Here is a 27,720-nt window from a genome sequence, read left to right as displayed (position 1 = left end):
ACTAGAATAAACAGCATAGAGAAGACCTCAAATGACCTGAGGGAGCTGAAAACCATGGCACAAGAACTATGTGACGCATGCGCAAGCTTCAGTAGCCAATTCGATCAAGTGGAAGAAAAGGTATCACTCATTGAAGATCAAATGAATGAAATTAAGCGAGAAGAGAAGTTTAGAGAAAAAAGAGTAAAAAGAAATGAACAAAGCCTCCAAGGCATATGGGACTATGTGAAAAGACCAAATCTACGTGTGATTGGTGTACCTGAAAGTGACGGGGAGAATGGAACCAAGTTGGAAAACACTCTTCAGGATATTATCCAGGAGAACTTCCCCAACCTAGCAAGGCAGGCCAGCATTCAAATTCAGGAAATACAGAGAATGCCACAAAGTTACTCCTCGAGAAGAGCAACTCCAAGACACATAATTGTCAGATTCACCAGAGTTGAAATGAAGGAAAAAATGTTAACGGCAGCCAGAGAGAAAGGTTGCGTTACCCACAAAGGGAAACTGGCACAAGATAGGGATGCCCTCTCTCACCACTCCTATTCAACATAGTGTTGGAAGTTCTGGCTAGGGCAATCAGGCAGGAAAAAGAAATAAAGGGTATTCAATTAGGAAAAGAAGAAGTCAAACTGTCCCTGTTTGGAGATGACATGATTATATATTTAGAAGACCCCATTGTCTCAGCCCAAAATCTCCTTAAGCTGATAAGCAACTTCAGCAAAGTCTCAGGATACAAAATCAATGTGCAAAAATCACAAGCATTCCTATACACAAATAACAGACAAACAGAGAGCCAAATCATGAGTGAACTCCCATTCACAATTGCTTCAAAGAGAATAAAATACTTAGGAATCCAACTTACAAGGGATGTGAAGGACCTTTTCAAGGAGAACTACAAACCACTGCTCAACAAAATAAAAGAGGACACAAACAAATAGAAGAACATTCCATGCTCATGGATAGGAAGAATCAACATTGTGAAAATGGCCATACTGCCCAAGGTAATTTATAGATTCAATGCCATCCCCATCAAGCTACCAATGACTTTCTTCACAGAATTGGAAAAAACTACTTTAAAGTTCATATGTAACCAAAAAAGAGCCTGCATTGCCAAGACAATCCTAAGCCAAAATAATAAAGCTGGAGGCATCGTGCTACCTGACTTCAAACTATATTACAAAGCTACAGTAACCAAAACAGCACGGTATTGGTACCAAAACAGAGATATAGACCAATGGAACAGAACAGAGCCCTCAAAAATAATATCACACATCTACAACCATCTGATCTTTGACAAACCTGACAAAAACAAGAAATGGGCAAAGGATTCCCTATTTAATAAATGGTGCTAGGAAAACTGGCTAGCCATATGTAGAAAGCTGAAGTTGGATCCCTTCCTTACACCTTATACAAAAATTAATTCAAGATGGATTAAAGACTTAAATGTTAGACCTAAAACCATAAAAACCCTAGAAGAAAACCTAGGTAATTCCATTCAGGACATAGGCATGGGCAAGGACTTCATGTCTAAAACACCAAAAGCAATGGCAATAAAAGCCAAAATAGACAAATGGGATCTCATTAAACTAAACAGCTTCTGCACAGCAAAAGAACCTACCATCAGAGTGAACAGGCAACCTACAAAATGGGAGAAAGTTTTTGCAATCTACCCATGTGACAAAGGGCTAATATCCAGAATCTACAAAGAACTAAAACAAATTTACAAGAAAAAAATCAAACAACCCCATCAAAAAGTGGGCAAAGGATACGAACAGACACTTCTCAAAAGAAGACATTTATGCAGCCAACAGACACATGAAAAAATGCTCATCATCACTGGCCATCAGAGAAATGCAAACCACAATGAGATACCATCTCACACCAGTTAGAATGGCAGTCATTAAAAAGTCAGGAAACAACAGGTGGCTGGAGAGGATGTGGAGAAATAGGAATACTTTTACACTGTTGGTGGGAGTGTAAACTAGTTCAACCATTGTGGAAGACAGTGTGGTGATTCCTCAAGGATCTAGAACTAGAAATACCATTTGACCCAGCCGTCCCATTACTGGGTATATACCCAAAGGATTATAAATCATGCTCCTCTACAGACACATGCACATGTATGTTTATTGCGGCACTATTCACAATAGCAAAGACTTGGAACCAACCCAAATGTCTATCATTGATAGACTGGATTAAGAAAATGTGGCACATATACACTATGGGATACTATGCAGCCGTAAAAAAGGATGAATTCATGTCCTTTGTGGGGACATGGATGAAGCTGGAAACCATCATTGTGAGAAAACTATCGCAAGGACAGAAAACCAAACACCGCATGTTCTCACTCATAGTTAGGAATTGAACAATGAGAACACTTGGACACAGTGGGGAATATCACACACCAGGGCCTGTTGTGGGGTGGGGGGAGGGGGGAGGGATAGCATTAGGAGAAATACCTAATGTAAATGATGTGTTAATGGGTGCAGCACACCAACATGGCACATATATACATATGTAACAAACCTGCACGTTGTGCACATGCACCCTAGAACTTAATAAAAAAGAAATATTAGACAGAAGACATCATCTTTTTATCAGGCCTGAGAGCTAGGGGGAAGCCGACAGGAGTGCGCATTTGAGTGTCTACTGTATGTTGGGTACCAAACTAGGAATTTGTCATTTTTATTTAGTTCTCATGTCTGACCCTTCTTATAAAGGGTAGTTATTAATATCCCCATCTTGAAAATGAGGAATGAGACTCAAAAATGTTAAATAACGGGCCTAAGGTCAGAAAAGCAGTAAATAAGGTTAAAATTCAGACTTGTCTAATGTCAGGCCACATCCATGGAACTATGTTCAGTACTGCTACTCCAAACTGACCTTTCTGAGGAGCTCAGATTTAGACAGGGCATGTCCAAAGGGCTTATTTAGATCTAAAAAGTCCCCAGGAAGAGCGTACCATTGCCGCATCACCCTGGACTTGGTACACAGTCTGCAGGCTGAACAGTTTCCTGAATTGCCCTGAAAGTCAGCATTTTTCTGGCATGATTCTTTAGATGGACTTAGTTCTTAGTTCAACTTAGTTTTCTCTATTCTGGTATGCAAGAATTAAGACTAAACCATTAACAAAACCTCCAAAGTTAATTTAAAGAGCAGTTTTCTAGAACAGAGGTCCCCAGCCTTTCTGCCATCGGGGACTGGTTTCGTGGAAGACAATTTTTCCATGGACCAGTGGAGATGAGGAGGTGGTTTGGGGATGATTCAAGTGCTTTACATTTATTGTGCACTTTATTGCTATTATTATTACACTGTAATATGTAATGAAATAATTATACAACTCACCATAATGTGGAATCAGTGGGAGCCCTAAGCTTATTTTCCAGCAAGTAGACGGTCCCTTCTGGAGGTGATGGGAGACAGTGACAGATCATCAGGCATTAGATTCTCATAAGGAGTGGGCAACCTTGATCCCTCGCATGCGCAGTTCACAGTAAGTTTCGAGCTCCTATGAGAATCTAATGCCGCCGCTGATCTGACAGGAGGCAGAGCTCAGGCAGTAATGCGAGTGATGGGGAGCGGCTGTAAATGCAGATGAAGCTTCACTCACCCACCTCCTGCTATGCAGCCTGGTTCCTGACAGGCCACAGATGGGTACAGTTCTATGGCACAGGAGTTGGGGACCCCTGCTGTAGAACAAAGATGTAGAGTCCTTAGGCGAAACATATAAAATTTTTGTGTTCCTATGTGATATATATAAAAACAAAAATAGGAACTAAAATAAATGGTAAATGTATAATCAAATCAGCTAGTGTGTAACAGAGTGGTGGGCATAGTTCTCAAAATTATCATTAGATTTTCACAGTGGTCTTTGATTCAGATATGATTAAAAGAACCGCAGCTCTGTTTGAGAATCAGTGTGGACCAGTATGAGAGATACTTTGCTTTTATCCTGTTCCTTTTCATCCTTCCCTCCTCACTCTCTCTCTCTCTTTTTCTCTCTTCACAAACAAGTATATAACTTATTACTTAAAAAAAAAAAAAGCAATGCTTTCTGAAGTGGGGCACGGTGGCTCATGCCTGTAATCCCAGCACTTTGGGAGGTCGAGGTGGGTGGATCACCTGAGGTCAGGAGTTTGAGACCAACTTGGCCAACATGGTGAAACCCCATCTCTACTAAAAATAAAAAAATTAGCCAGGCGTGGTGGCAGGAGCTGTAATGCGAGCTACTTGGGAGGTTGAGGTAGGAGAATCGCTTGAACCTGGGGGGCAGAGGTTGCAGTGAGCCGAGATCGCACCATTGCACTCCAACCTGGGCAGCAAGAGCGAAACTCCATCTCAAAAAATAAAAATAAAAATAAATGCTTCCTTAGAAATTGAAAATAACATTTAAATGCACTTACGGATGTAGAAAGTAGAAGTCTGTTGTTTAGTTTACCTAAATTCTGTGGAAATAGTGATCTAATTACAAGTATGTAAATGTGGAAGGAAACTCTGTTTAAGAAGTTAATCTAAGAAATCTTTGATTTAGGTAGGTGGTTATTTTATGACTGAACTATTTTTCTACTGTAGAACAGGTGTTGGTCAACTTTTTCTGTAAAGAGACATAGTATTCTAGGCTCTGTGGACTATGAAGTCCTTAAAATTACTAAGCTCTGCTGTTGTAGCATGAAAGCAACCAATTGACAATACTTAAGTAAGTGTGGCTGTATTCCAATAAAACTTCCTTTGTGGACATTGGAAATTGAATTTCATAATTGTCACATGTTACATGATATTATTCTTTGCCTTCCAGCTGTTTGAAAGTATAAAAATCATTCTTAACTCACAGGTTAAGGTACACAGGTACAAAAACAGGTGGCAGGCCGGGCGCGGTGGCTCACGCCTGTAATCCCAGCACTTTGGGAGGCCGAGGCGGGCGGATCACGAGGTCAGGAGATCGAGACTATCCTGGCTAACACAGTGAAACCCCGTCTCTACTAAAAAAAAAAATACAAAAAAAATTAGCCGGGCGAGGTGGCGGGTGCCTGTAGTCCCAGCTACTCAGGAGGCTGAGGCAGGAGAATGGCGCGAACCCGGGAGTCAGAGCTTGCAGTGAGCCGAGATTGTGCCACTGCAGTCCGGCCTGGGCGAAAGAGTGAGACTCCGTCTCAAAAACAAAAAAAACAAAAACAAACAAACAAACAAACAAAACAGGTGGCAAGCCAAATTTGGCTGTGGGCCAGATTTGCTGACCATGCACTAGATAGCCTGTTATACACTAGTGCATAGTTATAAACTAGTGCACAGTTACAAACTAGTGCATGGTTTGCTGATCATTCACTAGATAGCCGGTTATACACTAGCACATTTATTCTTAGATTTCCATTGCCATTCTGTTTTTTTAAAATGTATCACTTGATTCCTAAACTATAAATCTAGGTCTTTGGAGTGTTAGAATTTAAAAGACCTTGATAAAAATTATATGTGACATAAGGACTTACATAGCAGGTGATATTTGGTTCCCTACCTAAAAATGATCATTTCCCCCTTCTTGGTTGGCAGAGGCCCTAGTTCAGATTTTGCTCAGGTAGCCAGTGATTGTGTACTTCAGGGAAGATTGCTTTCTTCTTCCTTCCAAGTTCAAGGTGTGACTCTTTATTGGTTTGATTCATTATAATTCTATTTCCTTTATAGTGACTGGTTTAGGGATGACAATTCTGGACAATACAATATGTGGAAAAGAATTCAGTTGCATACAGTGGACTTTTCCTGGAATATGAAAAATGAATTTTTGACAACTGGAATTAAAATTAAAGTATCTGTATTAATATATTAGAGTTTTACTTCATGTTGCACTGGCTAACACAGATTACTATACTGGCAAACATATTTCAAGAAAATAGTTATATATATAAAATATAATCTTTTTTTTCTTTACCAAGACTGATTTTATTTAAAATACACTTGGAATAAATGACTATTGATCTAAGCATTTCCCTATCACTTTTAAAATTGTGTATTATATACTTTGTATTATATAGTACAGTACTTAGTTTCAGTAAAAGACATGTAAAATTTGCCATTTTAACCACAAGTGTATAATTCAGTGAAATTTATTATAGTGTTATTTACAGTGTTGTGCCACCATCACCACTAATTCATCAAATTTAAAAAAAAAATTTATTTTTAAGCCAAATTTAGCAGTGAGGGACTATATACCAACTTTAATGACACTAATGTTAATAAGTTCTGATAACCCACTGCCATCGAACCAGCTGTAATTGATCAAATTTTCATCATCGTAAAAGGAATCCCCATACGCATTAAGCAATCACTCCCTATTCTCCCCTCTCCCTAGTTCCTGATAACCACTAATTGGCTTTGTCACTATGGATTTGCCTATTTTGGATATTTTATATAAATGGAATCATGTGGCTGCTTCTTCCACTTAGCATGTTTTTAGGGTTCACTCACATTTATTCAGCATGTATCAGTACCAGAATCTTAAAGTATTTATTAAAATTTTCTGAGTTCAAATATAGAAAAATTAGGGCTGGGTGCAGTGGCTCATGCCTGTAATCTCAGAGCTTTGGGAGTTGAGGCAGGAGGATCACTTGAGGCCAGGAGTTCAAGGCTATAGTGAGCTATGATTGCACCACTGCACACCAGCCTGGGTGACAGAGCAGCAGAGCAAGACTCTGTCTCATGTGTGTGTGTGTGTGTGTGTGTGTGTGTGTGTGTGTGTGTGTGGTGGTGGTGGTGTTGCTGTTGTTATTCCAACATAAAATTACAAACTCCTTTTTTGGGAAGGACTGCTATTTATTATGTCTCTTTTTCTTTTAGTAAAATGTTTTATCATTTACAAAGTAATAGAAATTGGTAAGAAATGGAAACCCCATGCCAATAACCACAGAAGTGTTTGAAATTTTACCAGTCTGTGGAGATCTGAAAGTCTAGGTGTTAGGAAATCGTGGTCTGTACTCACTAAACTCCACTCTTAGCATCTCACTTACCGACACCTTGCAGCCTGTCTTTGGATCCAATCTCTTGGCTGAACTGGTTTCTGGAAAGTTATCATTGATTTTATGGTCCCTTACCCCTTTTTAAATAAACCTAATTTTCCCTTTGACTTTTGTATAACGTTTAATTCTGTTCACATTCTATCTCTGAAACTCCTCCCTAGGATTTGCTCAAAGTGCTTCTCTATTCTTCTGCCTCAGTAACCATTTTCAGTTTCCTTTATTTACTTTGTTCCTTTCTGCTTCTTGAGGGTAACTCTCTTGTAAAACATTGAATATTTATGATGCCTGTGAAGAGCAGGCATGAGAATGAATTAACTATAAGTAGAAGCCACAAGTTGCCAAGCAGAGACTGTCTTGATATAAATCAAATAAGTAGAATTGAACAGTTTCACTGATGACAGTTCCTGATTTTTTTAAGTATGCACATATATTTAGTACATTGTATTCCTTTGTATGTTCCACTGTTATTAAACCATTTATTTATAGACATTTAGTTCCAGTTGTGTGGTATGTGCTTTTTTTTTTCCCCCCAAACCAATACCGTATGGGCATCCTTATCCCTACATCTTGGCACACTTCGTGAGTATATCCATTGTGTAAATTCCTGGTGGTAGAACTGTTAAGTTACAGCATGTGTGCATTTAAAAGTTTGGTAGACATTGCCAAATAGCCTTCTGAAAGCTTGTTCCAATTTGCACCTTTTTTTTTTTTTTCTTGAGACAGAGTCTTGCTCTGTCACCCAGGCTGGAGTACAGTTGGCGCAGTCTCAGCTCACTGCAACCTCTGCCTCCCAGGCTCAAGCGATTCTCCTGCTTCAGCCTCCCAAGTAGCTGGGATTACAGGCACCTGCCACCACACCCACCTAATTTTTGTATTCGTAGTAGAAACAGGGTTTCACCATGTTGGCTAGGCTGGTCTGGAACCCCTTACCTCAAGTGATCGGCCCACCTCAGCCTCCCAAGGTGCTGAGATTACAGGCGTGAGTCACCATGCCCAGCCCCAATTTGCACTTTTATCAACAGGGTATAAGAGTGCTTCTTTCTCCACACCATCTCCAGCAAAGAATATAATAAAACTAATGTTTGCTAATCTAGTGGGTGAACTTTTTTTTTGTTTATATTTTTGTTTTAATTGTGAGTGAAGTTGAGCATCTGTTTTATCAGTGGTTCTCAACCAGGGATGAATTTTGCGCCCCCCCCCCCCCCCCCGGGGACATCTGACAATGTCTGGAGACATTTTGGATAAAACTGGAGAGGGTCTGGGGAAGCGATTCTGCTGGCACTTAGTGGGTAAAAGATCCTACAATGCACATGACGAAGCAATAACTGGCCCAAAATGTTAATTTTCCAAGATTAAAAAACCCTGTTTTGTATTATTCCATTTCGTCTTCTTCATTGGTTTATTATCTGTAATTCTTGAGTTTTTTAATTGGTTGGTTTCAGGTTTATAGTATACTTCTTTAACTTATCACAGTCTATCTTCGAGCCATATGTTACTGTTTCATGTGTAATATAAAAGCCTTACAACAGTATATGCCCATTTCCCCCCTTCTGGCCTTCATGCTACTGCAAAACATTCTACTTCTACATATGTTATAGACTCTACAATATATTATTAGTGTATTACTTTAAACAGTTATCTTTTTAAAAATTAAACACCTTTATTTAAATATAATTAACATGCATCAAATTACACATTTCAAGTGTACAATTTAACCACTTTTGATACGCATTTGTAAAACCATCACCACAGTCAAAATAATAAACATATTCATCATTCCAAAAACTTTTCTCCTGCCCCTTAGTAATTCCTCCCTTAACTCCAGGCAGCCACTGATCTGCTTTCTGTCACTGTAGATAAGTGGACATTTTCTAGAATTTTATGTAAATGAAGTCATAAACTGTGTACTCTTTTTTTGTCTGACTTCTTTCTTCCAGCATAATTATGAGATTTATCCATGTTGTATGTATCATTAGAAAAACATTTTTCATGATGGACATTTTGATTAATTAGATTCCTGTTGTTAAAGAGCATGCTGAGTTCTAGTCACTTGATGTTTTTGTTTTAGGTCATGACTGTCCAAAGTATGATAATCACATGAGAGTGCTCATTGCTACGGATGTCATTTGACTCATCAGAGAAAATCTGTCTAAAAGAAAATATCCATGTGACCAAATCCATTTCATTATTGAATGGCTTGATGGATTTCCTTTACTCTGATTCATACCAAAGCTGTCCTTCTCAACCAAAGCAAGAAAGGATCCTGCATGAGTCAATCCCAGAATGCAATTTTTACATCACCAACAGGTGAAGAAAACCTCATGAATAGCAATCACAGAGACTCGGAGAGCATCACTGGTAAGTCCAGTTTAATAAATATTGAAGCGCTATCGCTTACAGGAGAAAATGCAAATGCCTCAGTCCAGCGTATATGACCTATCATGATGAAACCCAAGCCTCCCTTTCTAGTCTGATGTCCTCAGGGAAAAACTGAATTAATCTCTCCATCCCCTGTGTCTCCGGACGCATTAACAGAATCTGCCTTTCATGTTATTTCTTGTCTATGTCGGACTCCCCTGTACCCTGTGAACCCCCGGTGAGTAGTAGCTGCATCATATCCATCTGATCTCCACAGGGCAAGGACAGAGTTACCTGTGTTTGTATACCCTGCAGGTACCTAACAACAATGCCTGGCACACAAGACTCTTGGGGCGTACAGCATATAACAAACATACATACAGGCCCATAACACCTTATCTGTAAGACTAAATCAAAAAACTCTGAGCAGTCAAAGTTTTTTTCTACACTTTTATTCAAAAACTCATTTGCCCACCAAACCAGACTTTGGCTGTTTCTAGACTTAACTTATTTAGTTTGAATACTCATATTTGCTGAAGATGTATTTATATATTTAAATATGAGGTGCTGCTGCAAAACCAGTTGGGGATGTTATATAACATACAGTTAATGTACAGTGCCACTTTTCTAAAAATCTGAAAAATTCTGAATTCTGAAACCCATCAAAACCCAAAGTTTGTTTTAATTTATCATCATTGGAGGTATGTTTATGAAGATACAATAAAATACACTCATTTTAAGTATACAGTTTGAGTTTTGACAAAAATATGCATTCAGTGTAACCACCAGTACAAACAAGTTAGAGAAGTTTTTATTACCCCACAGAAAGTTCCCTTGTACAGAGATCTCCCCACCCCTCACCTCCAGTTCCAAACAACCACTAATCTGCTTTCTGCCACTTTAAATTAAATTTGCTTGTTCTAGAATTTCATATAAATTGAATGTGTCTTTTGTGTCTGCCTTCTTTTGCACAGCAAAATGTTTTTGAGATTTATCCGCTTGTGATAAGTATCAGAAGTTGTTTCTTTTTATTGCTAAGCTGGAACTTACTCATCTCTGCTATTGTAGCAGAAAAGCAGCCTTGGACAGTACATGAAAAAATGAGTGTGACTGTGTTTCAATAAAATTTGATTTACAAAAACAGGTGGGGCAGCAAGCCGAAGTTGGCCTGTGGGCTGTCGTTTGCTGACCTCTACTGTACATCAACACTTGGTAATGTCAGTGGTTTTGATTTTAGCCATTCTAGTAGGTGTGTACTGGTATCTCTGTGATTTTAATTTATATTTTCCTGATGACTCATGATGTTGAGCACCTTTTCATGTGCTTAAGATTTTATTTTGAGTTGTTTATTCAAATCATTTGCCCATTAAAAATTTATCTTACTATTGAAATGTAAGTGTTGAATTGTAAGTGTTCTTTACATGTTCTAGATGTAAGTCCTTTGTTAGGTAAATGGACCGTATTTTGTCCCAGACTTTGGCTTGCCTTTTCATCTTCTTACTTGTGTCTTTTGAAGAGCGGTTTTAAATTTTGATGGAGTTATCAGTTTTTGCTACTATAATTCTTATTTTTGTGTTGTTTCTAAGAAATCTGCACATAAAAGAAAAAGTTTTATAGTTTTTACTTCTACTTTTAAGTCAGTAGTGTACTTTTTTGAGCATGGAATTAGGTTAGGGTCCAAGTTTTTGTTTTTTGCTTTCCAATTGGATATTTCATTGTTTCTTTACCATTTGTTAAAAATGGTCTCTTTACCCTTATTGAAATACCTTGATAATTTCATTGTCATATGTGTATGGTTCTATTTCTGAACTCTATCCTGTTCCTTTAATCCCTAAGTCTATCTTTACAGAAATACCACATTGTCTTATTTGCTGTAATTCTATAGTAAATCTTGAAATCAGATAATATAAATTCTCCAACTTTACTCTTTTTCAAAAATTATTTTGGCCATTTAAGATTTTTCACATTCTTATATAAATTGTATAATCTGGTTGTCAACACTTGAGCCGAGGAGTTCAAGACCAGCCTGGGCAACATAATGAGACCCCATCTCTACAAAAAATAAAAACAGCTGGGCGTGGTGGCATGCACCTGTAGTCCCAGCTACTAGGGAAGCTGAGGCAGGAGGATAACTTGAGCCCAGGAGATTAAGGCTGCAGTGAGCTATGATTGTGCCATTGCACTCCAGCCTGAATAACAGAATGAGAGAACCTGTCCCTAATAATAATAACCAGCTTGTCATTTTCTCCCAAAAAAGAATGCTGGAATTTTGAATGGAATTACATAGACTCTGTAGAGAATTGATAATTTAAGAATAGTGAGTCTCCTAATCCATAAACTTGATATATATCTCCATTTACTTAGGTCCTCTTTAATTTCTCTTACCAGTATTTTATAGTTTTTATTGTATAAGTCTTGCACATATTTTGTTAAATTTAGTCTTACGTATTTTTTTAAATGGCACTGTTTATTTAATTTCATTTTCCTACTGTGTGTTACTACTATATAGAAATGAAATTGATTTTTTTAATGTTGACCATATATTCTGCAACTTCGCTTAACTTGCTAGTTTTAGTAACTTTTTGGTAGATTTCTTAGTTTTCTACATACACCATAATGTCTGCAAATGGAGACAATTTTACATATTCCTTTTCACTCTGGATGCCTTTTATTTATTTTTCTTGCCTTATTGAATGAGACATGATCTCAGTATATTGTTGAATAAAAATGGTAAGAGCAAACATCCTTGACGTATTTCCAATCTGAGGAGAAAAGTTACAGTATTTGACCATTAAGTCTCTTGAGAATACCCTATATTAAATTGAGAAGATATCCTTCTCTTCCAAATTGGATGAGAAGTTTTTAGCATGAATTTTGTCAAATACCTACTTTGCCTCTGTTGAAATGTTCATATGGTTTTTCTTCCTTTGTCTATTAGTGTGGTGAATTCTGTTGGTTTAGTTTTGAATTTTAAACCAGACTTGCATTCCTGGAAAAAACTACGTGGTTATGATATATTATCTTTTTTATATATGACAGGTTATATTTACTAGTGTTTTGTTAGGGAGTGTGTGTATATGTATGTGTGTGTCTGTGTCCTTCCTAGTCCCATTAATAAGGGTTATTGGTTTGTACTTTTTTCTTTTTTCTTTTCTTTTTTTTTTTTTTTTTTTTTTGCAATGTCTTCGCTTTATTTTGATATTGAGGTAATACTGGCCTTGTAAAACGAGTTGTGAAGTATGCCTTCCTCTGTGTTTGGAAAAAGTTTGTGTGGAATTGGTATCATCTTATTTTTCATGTTTTTACTTTTTAAACTCATCTGACTCTTTACATTTAAAGGGCATCTCCACAGATAACTTATAATGGGGTCTTTTCTAAAAAGAAAATCCAGTCTGATCGTCTGTACTTTCTATTTGCAGTATTTGGACCATTTAATTTTAATGTAATTATCACTTTAGTTGAGTCTGCTGTACTCCTATTTTCTTTTTCTATTTGTTCCGTCTTCCGTTTTTTTCTCATTTTCCTTTTTTAAACTTTTTTTATTTTAATTCTACTGTTGACATATTAGCTATACCTCTTATTTTTCTCAGTGCTTGCTCCAGGTTGCAATACATACCTTTAACTTATCAAAGCCCATCTTCAAATAACATTATATTTAATAAAGTGACACTCTTAAAACAGTATTCTTCCATTTCCCCCTACCATTCTACATATTATTATTACTATGCCTTTTACATCTACATATGTTATATACATAATACATTATTACCTTTGCTTTAAATTGCTAATTATGAATTAAATAAATTATGAAAATAAAAGGCTTATGTATTACCCACAGATTTAGCATTCTATTATTTCTTTTGTTGAATGAAGTTCCCATTCCATATCCTTTTTGCCTGTTTAACTTTAACATTTCCTGGGATATGGGTTAGCTGGCAATGAATAGCCATAGTTTTCTGCTTGTGTGAAAAATAAAATTACTTTTTTTTTGAGAAAGGGTCTCATTCTGTTCCCCAGGCTGAAGTACAGTGACACGATCATGGCTCACTGCAGCCTGAACCTCTTGGGCTCAAGTGATCCTCCCATCTCAGCCTCCTGAGTATCTTGGACCACAGGCATGTGCAAACCCAGCTAATTTTTTCTTCTTCCTTTTTTTTTTTTTTTAATGTAGAGTCAGGGTTTCACTATGTTGCCAAGCTGGTCTTGAACTCCTGGGCTCAAGCAGTCCTTTCACCTTGACCTCCCAAAGTGCTGGGATTACAGGAGTGAGCTACCACGTCTGGTCTATTTCACCTTTTTTGAAAGATGTTTTTCACTGACACATGATTCTAAATTGGCTTTTTGTCCATGTGTTTTAATGATGCTGTTCCATTGTCATCTATCTTGAAATGAATAGTTTCATTTCAAGTGAATGAAACTTAAATGTAATGTTCTTTTTTTCCTATCTCTCTGCTTTTAGGATTTTCTTCTTTATCACTGGTTTTTAGCAATTTTGCTTTGATGTGGTTTTCTTTGTATTTATCCTGCATGGAGTTGAGATTCTTTGAACTATAGACTTACTGTATTAATTAAACTTGGAAGACTTCGGCCACCATTTTTTCAAATATTTTTTCTGTTCCTGCCTCTTTTTTCTTCTGGGACTGCAGACTGCTTGATATAACACAGCCACTGATGTTCTGTTCAGTTTTCTCCCCCCAATCTTTTTTTCTCTGTGCTTCATTTTAGATAATTTCGATTGCTATACCTTCAAGTTTACTGTTCTTTTCTTCTGGAGAATATCTAATCTGTTTATCTTATCTAGTGAGTCTTTCATTTTAGATACTGTACTCTAGTTCTATTTGGGTTTTTAAAATGCAGGCATATCTTCTGTTTCTCTTTCCATTACGTTCATATTTTCCCCTTAAATCTTTGAGCATATTAAAAATAGAGGATATAAAAAATTGCTGCTTACTAATTCTGTTATTTCTGTCATGACGGGTCTGTTTCTGTTGACTCATTTCCCTCCTGGTTATGGATTACATTTTGTTTATTTTTGCATATCTAGTAATTTTGTATGGACTGGTGAATATTATGAATGTTACATTGTTAGGTGTTTAGGTTTTGTTGTCTTCCTTGGAAAAGTGTTAAAATTTATTTTGGCAAGACTTTAAGTTATTTGCTGATAAGGTTAACCTTTTGAGGCTTGTTTTTCATCTGTAGGTCTACAGATCATACTCTAGACCATGCTCTAGTATGCTTGATTCTAGCACTGATTTAATTCTCTTACCGGTAGGCATGACTGGGAAAAAATGGACATCTGGAAGAGACATTTGGAGGATAAAATGGTAGAGAAGGAGTTGTCAAGCCTGGGCAAGAGTAATAAATGGAACATTATCAGAATATGGAAGCAAGGTGGAAGAGCTAGTCTAAAGAATATTTAGCTTAATCTACTAAGCCTGGATTGTACACTTATTTTAAATATTACATTTTGGAAGTAGGGAATTATTCTAGTCTAGAAGAGATACTAGGGACTAGTATCTCTTGTAATGAATGTCACTTTTGTTCTTCATTTCCACTATACCGTTGAATACCTAATAGTCTGTTTTTAGCTCTGCATGTATTTATAGTCAACTTCTCTTCCTGAGTATTAAAATGACAATCTCTATGTAATATATGTGTGGCAGGAAAAATTTGGATAATCACATGGAACTTGTAATAATAGAATTTGGATATATGTTCAGGTCTCCTATTTAAGAGATCTGTAAGGATTGAGAGCTTATTTAGAACCATATTTAAGGTTTTAAATCTGCCTCATCTCTATCTCATTGTGGTGATCAAGCCACTGCTTCTCCTTCTGGGTGAATAGGGATGTCTGATATTGCCAGCCTCCTTTTATTAAACTTATTAAAATGTCATTGTGAAGTCAAGGTCAAGTCGTAGGAATTTACTCTCTTAAGGATTTGTTTTCTTAACCAGTACTTTGTTGTTCTTTGCCAGAGCTAGAGCATGTTTCATTATACTACCCACAAAGGAAATACCACATCTCTTTAAAAGTGAGAGGGTTGATATGACATCCTGTACTTTCGCTATTTTAAGCCCTAGTATTTTAAGCATGTTAACAGAAATAACTCTCCTTTTTTGTAAACAGCTAAGTTTGGGAGGTGTTAAATGATGGACAGTACTGGGAACAGGAAGATAGTGGCAGATACATAAAAACACAAAAGCTGAGTTTGTTCAGAGATGGGGGAGGGGGTGTTGTAGGTGTGCAAGTGAGAGAGTAGTGATGTAAATAGTATTCAGTGAGTACCTATGATCTGCCAGATACCCTGGGTGCCTTAATTGCTTATTTTAGTTACTTCTTACTACTGTTGTGTGTGATAAATGATCTTTATTTTACAAATGAGAGAAATTAAGGCTCTGAAAGGATAAATCGTGTGTCTAACAATTAGTAGAGGAGTCAGATTCAGAAGCTACGTCTGATGCCAAAACCCATGATCTTTCTAATATTAAGAGTGAAAAATAGGACAATAGGTAGATTAGACACCTGGAGGAATTAGGAGATATGTAGGACTAATACTGTATGTTGGAGACATGATGTGTAGGAACTTGCTTTCTAGGACAAGTTGTCAGCCTTTGTCCTGTAAATGGCAGATAGCAACAAGAATGGGTACAGTGCTGGATAGGAAGTCGAGACCCAGGTCTGGTGGTTCTAGCGTCCTCGGCAAGTTACCCATCTTTAAGTCTCAGTTTCCTTATCTAGGAGGCAGGATTGGATGGTTTCTGAAAGTGTCTTCTACCTTTAATACTCTGTAATTATTTAGATACTATAGCAACCTTATTTTAGCAGTCTTGATTTGATCCCTAGGTGTAAAAACTCAATAGTAATACAGTAATAAAAATAGCTGACAATAGGTCTTTCAGTCTTTTCCCCCCTCCCTTAGTCTTCGTCCCCAATCCCTCCCCTCCCTATCCCTTTCCCTCCTCCAGCTGCCAGGTGCGAAGGCAGAGCAGGAACAGCCTGTGTTTAGGGGGGCGGGGAAAAAGAGGCCCAGTTCTGCCCCTCCTGGAAGGAGAGGGAAAAGGTAACTATAACTACCCAATATTGCAGCCATGGAGTCCATGTTTAATAAATTGAAGAGTACTGTTACAGAAGTAACAGCTGATGTCACTAGTGCTGTAATGGGAAATCCTGTCACTAGAGAATTTGATGTTGGTCGACACATTGCCAGTGGTGGCAGTGGGCTAGCTTGGAAGATTTTTAATGGCACAAAAAAGTCAACAAAGCAGTGGCTGTTTTTGTCTTTGATAAAAAATGATTGACAAATATCAAAAATTTGAAAAGGATCAAATAATTGATTCTCTAAAATGAGGAGTCCAACACTTAACTCGACTTCAACACCCTCGACTTCTTACTGTCCAGCATTCTTTAGAAGAATCCAGGGATTGCTTGGCGTTGTGTACAGAACCAGTTTTTTGCCAGTTTAGCCAGTGTTCTTGGTAACTGGGAAAATCTCCCTTTCCCTATATCTCCAGACATTAAGGATTATAAACTTTATGATGTAGAAACCAAATGTGGTTTGCTTCAGGTTTCTAAAGGATTGTCATTCTTGCATAGCAGTGTGAAAATGGTACATGGAAATATTACTCCTGAAAATACAATTTTGAATAAAAGTGGAGCCTGGAAAATAATGGGTTTTGATTGTTATGTATCATCAACCAATCCTTATGAACAAGAGCCTAAATTTCCTTGTAAAGAATGGGACCCAAATTTACCTTCATTGTGTCTTCCAAATCCTGAATATTTGCCTCCTGAATACATGCTTTATGTGAGCTGTGAAACAGCCAGTGATATATATTCTTTAGAAACTGTTATGTATGCTGTATTTAATAAAAGGAAACGTATATTTGAAGGCAATAAGCAAGACATTTATAAGAGTTTCAGTAGGCAGTTGGATCAGTTGAGTTATTTAGGATCTAGTTCGCTTATAAATATACCTGAGGAAGTTCATGAACAAGTAAGGCTACTGTTAAATGTAACTCCAACTGTAAGACCAGATGCAGATCAAATGACAAAGATTCCCTTCTTTGATGATGTTGGTGCAGTAACACTGCAATATTTTCATACCTTATTCCAAAGAGATAATCTTCAGAAATCACAGTTTTTCAACGGACTGCCAAAGGTTCTACTGCCCAAGCATGTCATTGTACAGAGAATTTTGACTTGACTTCAGAATTTGTAAACCCTGACATGGTACCTTTTGTTTTGCCCAGTGTTCTACTGATCGTTGAGGAATGCACCAAAGAAGAATATGTCACATTAATTCCACCTGAACTTGGCCCTGTGTTTAAGCAGCAGGAGCCAATCCAGATTTTGTTAATTTTCGTACAAAAAATGGATTTGCTACTAACCAAAACCCCTCCCAATGAGATAAAGAACAGTGTTCTACCCATGGTTTACAGAGCACTAGAAGCTCCTTCCATTCAATACCAGGAGCTCTGTCTAAACATCATTCCAACCTTTGCAAATCTTATAGACTACGCATCATGAAACATACTTTGATACCAAGAATTAAAAATGCCTGTCTACAAATGTCTTCCCTTGCTGTTCCTGTAAATTCATTAGTGTGCTTAGGAAAGATTTTGGAATACTTGGGTAAGTGGTTTGTACTTGATGATATCCTACCCTTCTTACAACAAATTCCATCCAAAGAGTCTGCAGTCCTCATGGGTATTTTACGCATTTACAAATGTACTTTTACTCATAAGTTGGGAATCACCAAAGAGCAGCTGACTGGAAAAGTATTGCCTCATCTTATTCCCCTGAGTATTGAAAACAATCTTAATCAGTTCAATTCTTTCATTTCCATCATAAAAGAGATGCTGAATAGGTTGGAGTCTGAACATAAGACTAAGCTGGAGCAACTTCATATAATGCAAGAACAACAGAAATCTTTGGACATAGGAAATCAAATGAATGTTTCTGAGGAGACAAAAGTTAAAAATATTGGGAATCAGCAGATTGACAAGGTTTTTAGCCACATTGGAGCAGACCTTCTGACTGGCAGTGATTCCGAAAATAAAGAGGATGGGTTTCAGAATAAACATAAAAGAGCATCACTTACACTTGAAGAAAAACAAAAATTAGCAAGAGAACAAGAGCAGGCATAGAAGTTGAAAGGCCAGCAGCCTCTTAAACCCCAAGTGTACACACCTATTGCTGCTGTTAAACAGACTAAGGACTTGACAGACACATTGATGGATAATATGTCATCTTTGACTAGCTTTTCTGTTAGTACCCCTAAACCTTCTGCTTCAAGTACGTTCACTTCTGTTCCTTCCATGGGCATTGGCATGATGTTTTCTACACCAGTTGATAATACAAAGAGAAATTTGACAAATGGCCTAAATGTCAATATGGGCTTTCAGACTTCAGGATTCAACATGCCCGTTACTACAAACCAGAACTTCTACAGTAGTCCAAGCACAGTTGGAGTGACCAAAATGACTCTGGAACACCTCCCACTTTGCCAAACTTCAGTGCTTTGAATGTTCCTCCTGCTGGTGCGAAGCCAACCCAACAAAGACCCACAGATATGTCTGCCCTTAATAATCTCTTTGGCCCTCAGAAACCCAAAGTTAGCATGAACCAATTATCACAACAGAAACCAAATCAGTGGCTTAATCAGTTTGTACCTCCTCAAGTTTCTCCAGCTACGGGCAGTTCAGTAATGGGAACACAGATGAACATGATAGGACAATCTGCCTTTGGTACGCAGGGTAATCCTTTCTTCAACCCACAGAACTTTGCATAGCCACCAACTGCTATGACCAATAGCAGTTCAGCTAGCAATGATTTAAAAGATCTTTTTGGGTGAGGTGTCTATTTTGAAGGATTATTTCAGTTTCAATCATGGGTGAGCTGATTTACATCTTTATGTAGTTGGCTTGGAGGAACTACTTCTATGGGACAGTGAATGGTTCTGTGACAGAAAACATCTGTGTCCATGCCAGCATAGTAGTTGTATGGACTTCTAACCAGTTGAGTTTTTTTAAAGCACTGAGGATTTTTTTCCTCTTACCAACTCCTCTTCAGGTTTTTTTTTTTTTTTTTTTTGAGATGGAGTCTCACTCTGTCGCCCAGGCTGAAGTGCAGTGGCGCGATCTCGGCTCACTGCAACCTCCGCCTCCCGGGTTCACGCCATTCTCCTACCTCAGCCTCCCTAGTAGCTGGGACTACAGGCGCCCGCCACCACGCCCGGCTAATTTTTGTGTGTGTGTTTTTCGTAGAGACAGGGTTTCACCGTGTTAGCCAGGATGGTCTCGATCTCCTGACCTTGTGATCCACCCGCCTCAGCCTCCCGAAGTGCTGGGATTACAGGCGTGAGCCACCACGCCCGGCCCCTCTTCAGGTTTTTAAAGACCCAACCCTTCCCAGTCTCAAAGAGAAAAAGGACAACTGAGTTATCTTGAATAGCTGAATTTTTTAATCAAATGTTTATTTTGGCTTGTGAATCTTGGTGTTATTTTAAAAATTGAGTTCGTGGTCATTGCAAGCTCATCTATTTTAAGTACTACATGGTACACAGTCTACCTTCACAAGTCATTAGTGTTCATTTTAATATGTAAAAAAATCTTGATGCTGTATTGATTTGCTTGCATTTAAGATGACAGTGAGAAAATGATAAGCATAAAGAGATCAGGTTATTTGCTTTTTCCGAGGTTACTTTTCAGATGAACTAATGTTTAGTACAAAGAGACTGAGCAAATACTACAAAATTTAACTTAACCTACGTTTCATTGGCTAACCATCTTAAATGCAAACTAATTGTTGTAAATTATATTTTAGCATGGTCTGCCTCAAATGGTAATGTACTTTTCTGCATTCACTTGGATATATTTAGAGTCACTTTGGTATATGCTGATTTGTTTGGATATTTGACAAAGCACTCTGATGTGACTTCCCTGACTACTAACTTCATATTTCATTTCACATTCAAACTTCTGAGGTTGCAGCATATATGAATTGTGTTTTCAAAAGGAGATTTGTAAGAATTAAACTATATTTAATGAGTAAACTTTTGAGATTTCTGCCGTATTTTTTCAAATGTAATAAACTTTACTTCTCTCTCAAAAAAAAAAAAAAAAGCTGATATTGATAGAGTGCCTCCACAGTGTGCAAGGCGCCTTGTACTAAATACAAGTATTTTTCATGCATTTGTCTCATTTAATTCATATAACCTAGGAGGTAAGTACCTTCTCCATTTTACAGATGAGGAAACTGAGGGTTAGAGTTTAGGTAACTTACCCAGTGTCACATTGTGGTATATGCAGAGTCAGGACTCAGACCAGGACTATCACTGTACCATAGTAAATGTATGTTATGTGAAGGATAGGGAAGATTTTTTAGAGGAAACTTTTTTCCCCTCCCCTTTCTGATTTCCTTCACCTCACATGTTTTGGGATTTAGATGTACCACTTCTTTAAAATAAAAATGATAAAGGACTTATTTCAGTGCCAGTGCTCAGTAAAATTTAATGCAATTTTTTTAAAAATTTAATGAATATGAGAATATACTAAAATGTAATTTTTCCAGATTTTGAAGAATCCTCCACAGAATTCAAATTTTGTCATTACAGAGCATATCATTTTATCCCTTTGGTACTATTTTCTGCTGGTTGCTTTGTATTGCTTTTTCCCCCAGGCATGTAAGTTGAGATCAGACCTCTTTCACTTTATTTTTAAAAAGTATATATCCAATTATTCTGTGTCAATTAAAAATACTTTTAAAAATTAAGCAGGCTGCTGCTGCTTCAGAGACACAGACCTCTTTTAAACCGTGCTAAATAGATTGATAAGGAGAAAATATGAAATTTCTGCAAATTCTAAACTTTAAAAGCATAGTTATAAAGACAGGAACAACAGACGGGCATATGTGAGGGATGAGCATGGGAAGAGGGAGAGGATCAGAAAAAACAACTGTTGGATTACTAGGCCTAGTACCTGGGTGATGAAATAATCTGTACGCCAAACCCCCGTGACACGAGTTTACCTACATAACAAACCTGCACATGGACCCCTGAACCTAAAATAAAAACTTTTAAAAATTAAAAAATTTAAAATTTAAAAAAGCATAGTTATAGTCACTAAGCAATATATTTAGATAGTATGTAATTCAGATTTGTGGTATCTGCATGTTCTTACTCATGTGGAAGCTGACAAAGTTGATCTCCTAGAAGTAGAGAGTAGAATAGTGGTTCCTAGAGACTAGGAAGGGTAGCGGGAAGGAGGGATCAGGAGATGTTAGTTAACAGATACAAAATTACAGCTGGATAGGTGGAATAAGTTCTGGTGTTCTTTAGCACCATAGGGTGGCTATAGTTGGCAATAATTTGTTGTATATTTTCAAATAGATAAAAGGTAGGATTTTGAATGTCCTCAATGCAAAGAAATGATAAATGCTTGAGGTAAGGAATGTGCTAATTACCCTAATTTGATCATTATACATTGTATACATATGTCAAAATATCACATGTACCCCATAAATATATCCAATTATTTTGTGTCAATTAAAAATACTTTTTAGAAATTACTGTCAAAAAAATGTATGCCATCATTTTTACTTTAGAAGTTCTCTTACTAAAAGAAAAAAAAAACCTGGAGAAAAAAAAACTATACTACTAGGATATGCTAATAAAAATCAGTGGAGAAATGATCTTGTCTAGTATTTCTTTGGTTATCCTACTTTAGAAAAACTAATTTTCATCAATTTTCTCTGTAGCCTAGTAAAAGTTGAAATATATTGGATTCATTTACATAGACTCTCCTCTTTAGATGTCTGCTCCAATGAAGATCTCCCTGAAGTTGAGCTGGTGAGTCTGCTAGAAGAACAACTACCACAGTATAGGCTAAAAGTAGACACTCTCTTCCTATATGAAAATCAAGACTGGACTCAGTCTCCACACCAGCAGCAGCATGCATCTGATGCTCTCTCTCCAGTCCTTGCTGAAGAGACTTTCCGTTATATGAGTGAGTATTTTTTTACTCTTTTAGTTTGTGCATTAAAGTAATGATCATGGGTATCTTGGTATTGATTTTTAAAGCATTGATGTTTAGTAGCCATTGTTCGGTGTATACCTACTTTAATTTGAACTGATTTCACAGGAAGAGATAATTCTGTGTTACGTCTGAATGCAGAAAGTTTGTCATCCTTATGACTCTCAGTGTCTAGTGTTGCAAACATACTTAGACGTTTTCGTTACTTGATATTTTCCTCAGACTGAGTAGAAAAGGGAACTTTTTAAAAAGCAAAGTGATTTAAAATTTTAATATTCCTTTATAACTGTCAACATTTATTATCCCAGTAGTTTGTTATCCTAAGCTATCAGCTTTTGACTTTTATCTTTATTAATATCGTTGGTAAACACAGTCACAAGAATTATGTCAGCATAACGAAGCATAGTTCTTAGGTAGTACATAAGTAGTTTTAATAATGCCAGGAGAAATAAATATACCCTATATATTAATCTTCATTATTTAAGGATTCCTAAGTGAGAGACTGAGCCAGATTTGTTCTGAAAATAGGTCTGTTTTACACCAAGCTGTTAGAAAAGACAAAGGAATTTTTAAACTTTGAAGTGTGGAGACCTTTTTGCATTTGATCCCAAAAATCTGCATTAAGGCTGAAATTACTTTTCTAAAAATTCATTTGGTAAAAAATGTTGTGTGCACAGTAGCTGTTAGAATTTATAATAAAAGCTTATGAGTTCAATACTGATATGTTTGTGAAATTCCTTTAATTAGAATTAAGTAGGTGATTGCATCAGATCCTGGACATTTTCCCAGTGAGTGCTTTAGTGTTTTAATGCCAGATTGTCGTTGGAGAATGACTATTGTGCAATACTCATTTTCATAGTAATCATTAACTTGTTTTCAGCACTAGTTTCCTAGAATTTTTTTCTAGTCATTTCTTAGAACTTATTACTGCTCAAAAAAAAATATAAACGTTGTTTCAGCTGAAACTGAAATATCAAGAAGCCCAGTGAGTGTTGTGGTGTTTTAATGCCAGATTGTTACTGCAGAATGTCTGCTGTGAAATACTCATTTTCATAGTAATCATTAACTTGCTTTTAGCACCAGTTTCCTACAATTTATTTCTAGTAGTTTCTGGAACTTAACTGCTCAAAAAAAGTATAAACATTGTTTCAGAAACTAAAATATCAAGAAGCCCAAATACTGTTGTGTTTTTGTCCTTAATATTTCTTTTAAATAGCTAAATTAAGTTAAATCAAGGCTCCAAAGGCTTTCTTGACGTTTTAGTTTGAGAATTTGCTTGCTTGAGATTTTTCTGGAAAATCATTTTTAGAAGGAACCAGTATTTCTTATTTCTAGTTCCCTTTGTTCATTGAGTGTTTAAATTTCTGAGAACTTTCTTTTCTTTTCTTTTTTTTGAGACGGAGTCTCGCTCTGTTGCCCAGGCTGGAGTACAGTGGCACGATCTCGCCTCACTGCAACCTCTGCCTGCCCCGGGTTCAAGCAATTCTCCTGCCTCAGCCTCCTGAGTAGCTGGGATTATAGGCAGGCGCCACTATGCCGGCTAATTTTTGTATTTTTAGTAGAGACAGGGTTTCACCATGTTGGTTGGGCTGGTCTCGAACTCCTGATCTTGTGATCTGCTCGCTTCGGCCTCCCAGAGTGCTGGGATTACAGGCGTGAGCCACCGCGCCAGGCCTAAATTGCTGAGAACTTTCAAACTGAAATTTCATCTGGATGAATTTAGTTTGTCATTATTTTGACAAAGCATCACAGAAAGTGCCCTTTAGTTTATTTGTTCTTTGTGGACCCCTGCAATCAATGTCACTTGAGAAATTGTTAGAAATTCACATTCTTGGGCCCCCTACTCCACCTACAAAATTAGAAACTCTAGGGGTGAGACAGTCATAGCTGTCTGTGTTTTAAAGAGTCTTCCTGGTGATACTGATGCACACGCAAGTTTGAGAACCACTGATGCAAAGCATTGCCAACCAAAGCAAATGGCCATTTCACAGTGACATTAATTGGAGAATTAAGGAATCGGAGAGAGTGTATAATTTTGCAGATAAATATGGTCATAGAAATTATTACTTCTAATTGGTAGGTATACTTTTCCTCAGGCTCTGCCCTCAAAAATTATTAACCTGTACTGGCAGAAAAGAACATATGACTGATGAAGTTCAGGAAGCATTAACCATAAACCCAGTCATAGAGGTTACCAGATTTATTTTTCCCTTAGATAAGCTCTCTCCTTCGGTTCCACAAGAGAATTAAGCTATATACCCTAAGACACTTAGCGTTTATACAGTGGATTACCTTATCACCCATGCATCATGTACTAGCTTTGTACAATCCTTGGGAGAATTGAGAAAATTGTCATTCAAATGGTCTGTAGGGCCTGATTCTCCCCTGGAATCCTATTGAGAAAGACTGCCCTAGATGGTGTGTATCATCAGTTTCTCTCAGTCATTCTGAAGGCAGAAATGTTTGCTGTATGGTAGCAGCAAGGGCTGTGGTCACTGCTTTAGGGTTAAAAACCTCAAGACCTGCCTGTAGGTGTCAGGAGCTATTGTAGCTTTTACTATGCCATGTGGGCACTGTTTGTGTTTCATTTCTATTTTGTTGTTGTTTTTGTTGGTTTTGGTGTGGGAAAGTTGGAGAGTACTGCAAGACTAGAATTCTTTTTGAAATTCAATAGTTGTGGTAAAAACTTTAGATCTTGAGAAGGGACATATGAGAGAACTATCAAGCACCATCTCATGTAAATGACAGATATTAGAATGGATTATCATTGGTGTTTCCCATCCTGAAAATAATGTGAGATTGAGCTAGTTAATGTGAAATTATGCAGGGATAGAACATAAAGTAAGGATTAGTGAAGTGCTTATGTTTGTTAAACTCCCACCCCATATTTTCAGGAACATTAGATTCTCCAAACATTACACCAAAAATGTTGAACATTAATTAACAACCTCTGGAAACCAAGTTGCAAAATTGTTCTGTAAAAATATCTATCATCTCCCTGATGTATAAATACTTTTTTAGAGAGTTAGGAAAGTCCATGTCTGGAAATAAGCAAGGATCATTGCTAATTTCTGTATCATTTAACATATTTTCAACAACGAAAACTGACGGGAAAATAGGTTTTGATAGGATTGATTTTAACAAAGACAACCTGCTTGGCTATCTCTACATTCCTGGTTCCAGAATTATGGTGAAGAACTAGTCTGTGGTTTTTGAAGCATTTAATTATAATGTCTAAATGCCAAGACTTTAAACACTTAAGAGTTTTGCCCTGAGTACTTTTGGAATCATTCCAAGCAGCATGTCTTTATCAGGAGTATTGTGTTAAGGAAGAGAAGACAGAACTGATTCTACTGCAGAGAGAAAAATCCATTGTTCCTTTCTGTTTTGTGCCTGACATCTTTCTGTGCAATTGAAGAGGCCCAGCCTTTGTGGATTGGTAGTATCTAGGTTGCACATTCGATGTAAGAATTTGAAAATTCTGATTGCACTATCTAACTTCTTTGCCATAACAAATACTTAGGCATTTTAAAGTTCATTTTTGCTTTTTGAAACTTTTTAACAAAGGTTCCTGGGTTTTTGTGGGTTTGTTTTTTTTTCTGTTTGGAAAATAACATTTGTTCTTTATGGAAAATTGGCAAAACACTGAAAAGAAAACACATCAGCCATAGTCCTTACCCAGAGATAACCACTATTAACATTTTAATGTATATCCTTCCAGGCTCTGTTGAATGTAGATATTTACAGATATGCTCACACTTTAAAAAGCAAAATTGGGATCTATGCTGTTTTATTATATAACATGCATTCACAGGTGTATATGCTGGTATTTCATTGGACAAGGTCTTTTTTATGTTCTTAGTGGGGCTGCGGTAGAAACAGCAGCACAGTGGAAAGAGCTCATTACTGGACTCTTACATCATCTGAGTTTTTTCTAATGACCTTGTGAGATGAGCGTTATTATCATCTCCATACTAAAATTCCAGCTTTGCCACTAATAGCTTTCTTCGTGGTCTTGAACGTGCCACATAATTTCTCTCAGAGAAGATTCCTCATACAAGAAAGTGAGATCATTAAACTAGATAACTTCTTAAGGTTCAGCTTTAAATTTTTATGCTGTGACAGATGGTAAGCATTTATAGGAAATATATTTTCATTTCTCCTCACTAAAACATATTTTATTCTAAACATTTCTTTACTGTATTACTGTGTCCTTCATTTTTTTCTTCCCCTTTCATCATATATGACTTGTGGTTCACAGTTGTTTTTTATATCCTTAACTTACTGGTCTTACTCCAAGTTAAATCTGCCACTTCATCTTTAACTCTGGTCAGTCATGTCATGTGTTTGTTAAACTCGTTGTATAAAAACTGATTTTAACTGAGCCTATAGGATGCCTGATTTTTGCTTTGGGTGTTAACCCCAGATTGGTGGTTTTAATTCCTGGCTCCATGTCATTTTCAACACCTGGGAATCTTCTGCATACTACCAGCGCCACAGGGCTCCCTGAAATTAATTAAATCGGAATCTGGACTTAAGAGCCATTGCTCTATATTACATTTGGGTTTACAACCATTGTCTGGTTTTCTGTAATTAGTTTAGAGCATGGATATATTGATTTTATATTTTTCCCATAATTTTGTTATTGAGACCAGAAGTAAAGGAGACCATTCACTGTAAGTATTTGCCTTAATTATTTAATCCTTTGTTCCCACTATGCTATCAAATTATATTGTGTCTATTCCTTAGGCCCAAAAGTCTGCTTCCCTTATCACTGTGGTTTAATCATTGTTAGTTTCTCTATTTGTAAATATAAATTCTTTTGGAGTACAAATGTTTATTTCTAGGTTTTAAGAAAAGTTTTTATATTTTCAGTTTAAATCTTTTTTAGTTATCTCCCATACCATCAAGCCAGCACTTTGTTTTACTTTTAACTAGGAATAAGGCTATTATTAATAATTAAGCTATAGGTAATTCCCAGATTCATTTTAGTCAGTGGTGCTAGGGAGAAAATAAGCTCAGATAAAAGTAAAACATATCTAATGATATCCCTTCATACTCAGTCGTGGGCACCCTAAAGTGTTAAGATGGGACTATGGAACTATGAATTACTGCCAATTCAGAGAATTTAAAGTCAGAATCATTTCATACCTACCAGTTCTGTTTAAGGAATAGTAACTATAAACAGTTATATGATACGTAGCAGTTACCGAATACTTTATTGCTTAGTAGATTATCATGTTTGATCCTCTTAATAACCTCATGAGATGTGTTATCACCTCCATATTTATTATCTGAATCTCAGAAGGGTTAAGTGACTTGTTCC

General features: G+C 36.9%; 1 protein-coding gene and 1 pseudogene across 4 annotated transcripts in view; both read left to right on the top strand.

Annotated features, from left to right (window-relative positions):
• TRAK2 (trafficking kinesin protein 2) overlaps positions 1 to 27,720 on the top strand; it is a 74,507-nt gene that overhangs the window by 21,898 nt on the left and 24,889 nt on the right. For all 4 annotated transcript variants that reach the window (NM_001428160.1, XM_016950291.4, XM_016950293.4 and 1 more), the window contains 2 exons: positions 9,073 to 9,362; positions 22,173 to 22,367. In NM_001428160.1, coding sequence (NP_001415089.1) covers positions 9,272 to 9,362; positions 22,173 to 22,367 — 286 coding nt within the window. In that variant the 5' untranslated portion in view covers positions 9,073 to 9,271. The remainder of the gene's footprint in view (positions 1 to 9,072; positions 9,363 to 22,172; positions 22,368 to 27,720) is intronic.
• On the top strand, positions 16,331 to 20,467 carry SCYL2P1 (SCYL2 pseudogene 1; annotated as a pseudogene).

Source organism: Pan troglodytes, chromosome 13 (genome assembly GCF_028858775.2).
Source record: "Pan troglodytes isolate AG18354 chromosome 13, NHGRI_mPanTro3-v2.0_pri, whole genome shotgun sequence".
Lineage (NCBI taxonomy): Eukaryota > Metazoa > Chordata > Mammalia > Primates > Hominidae > Pan > Pan troglodytes.
Note: the sequence above shows the minus strand (reverse complement) of the source record. Positions and strands in the feature narration are given on the sequence as shown.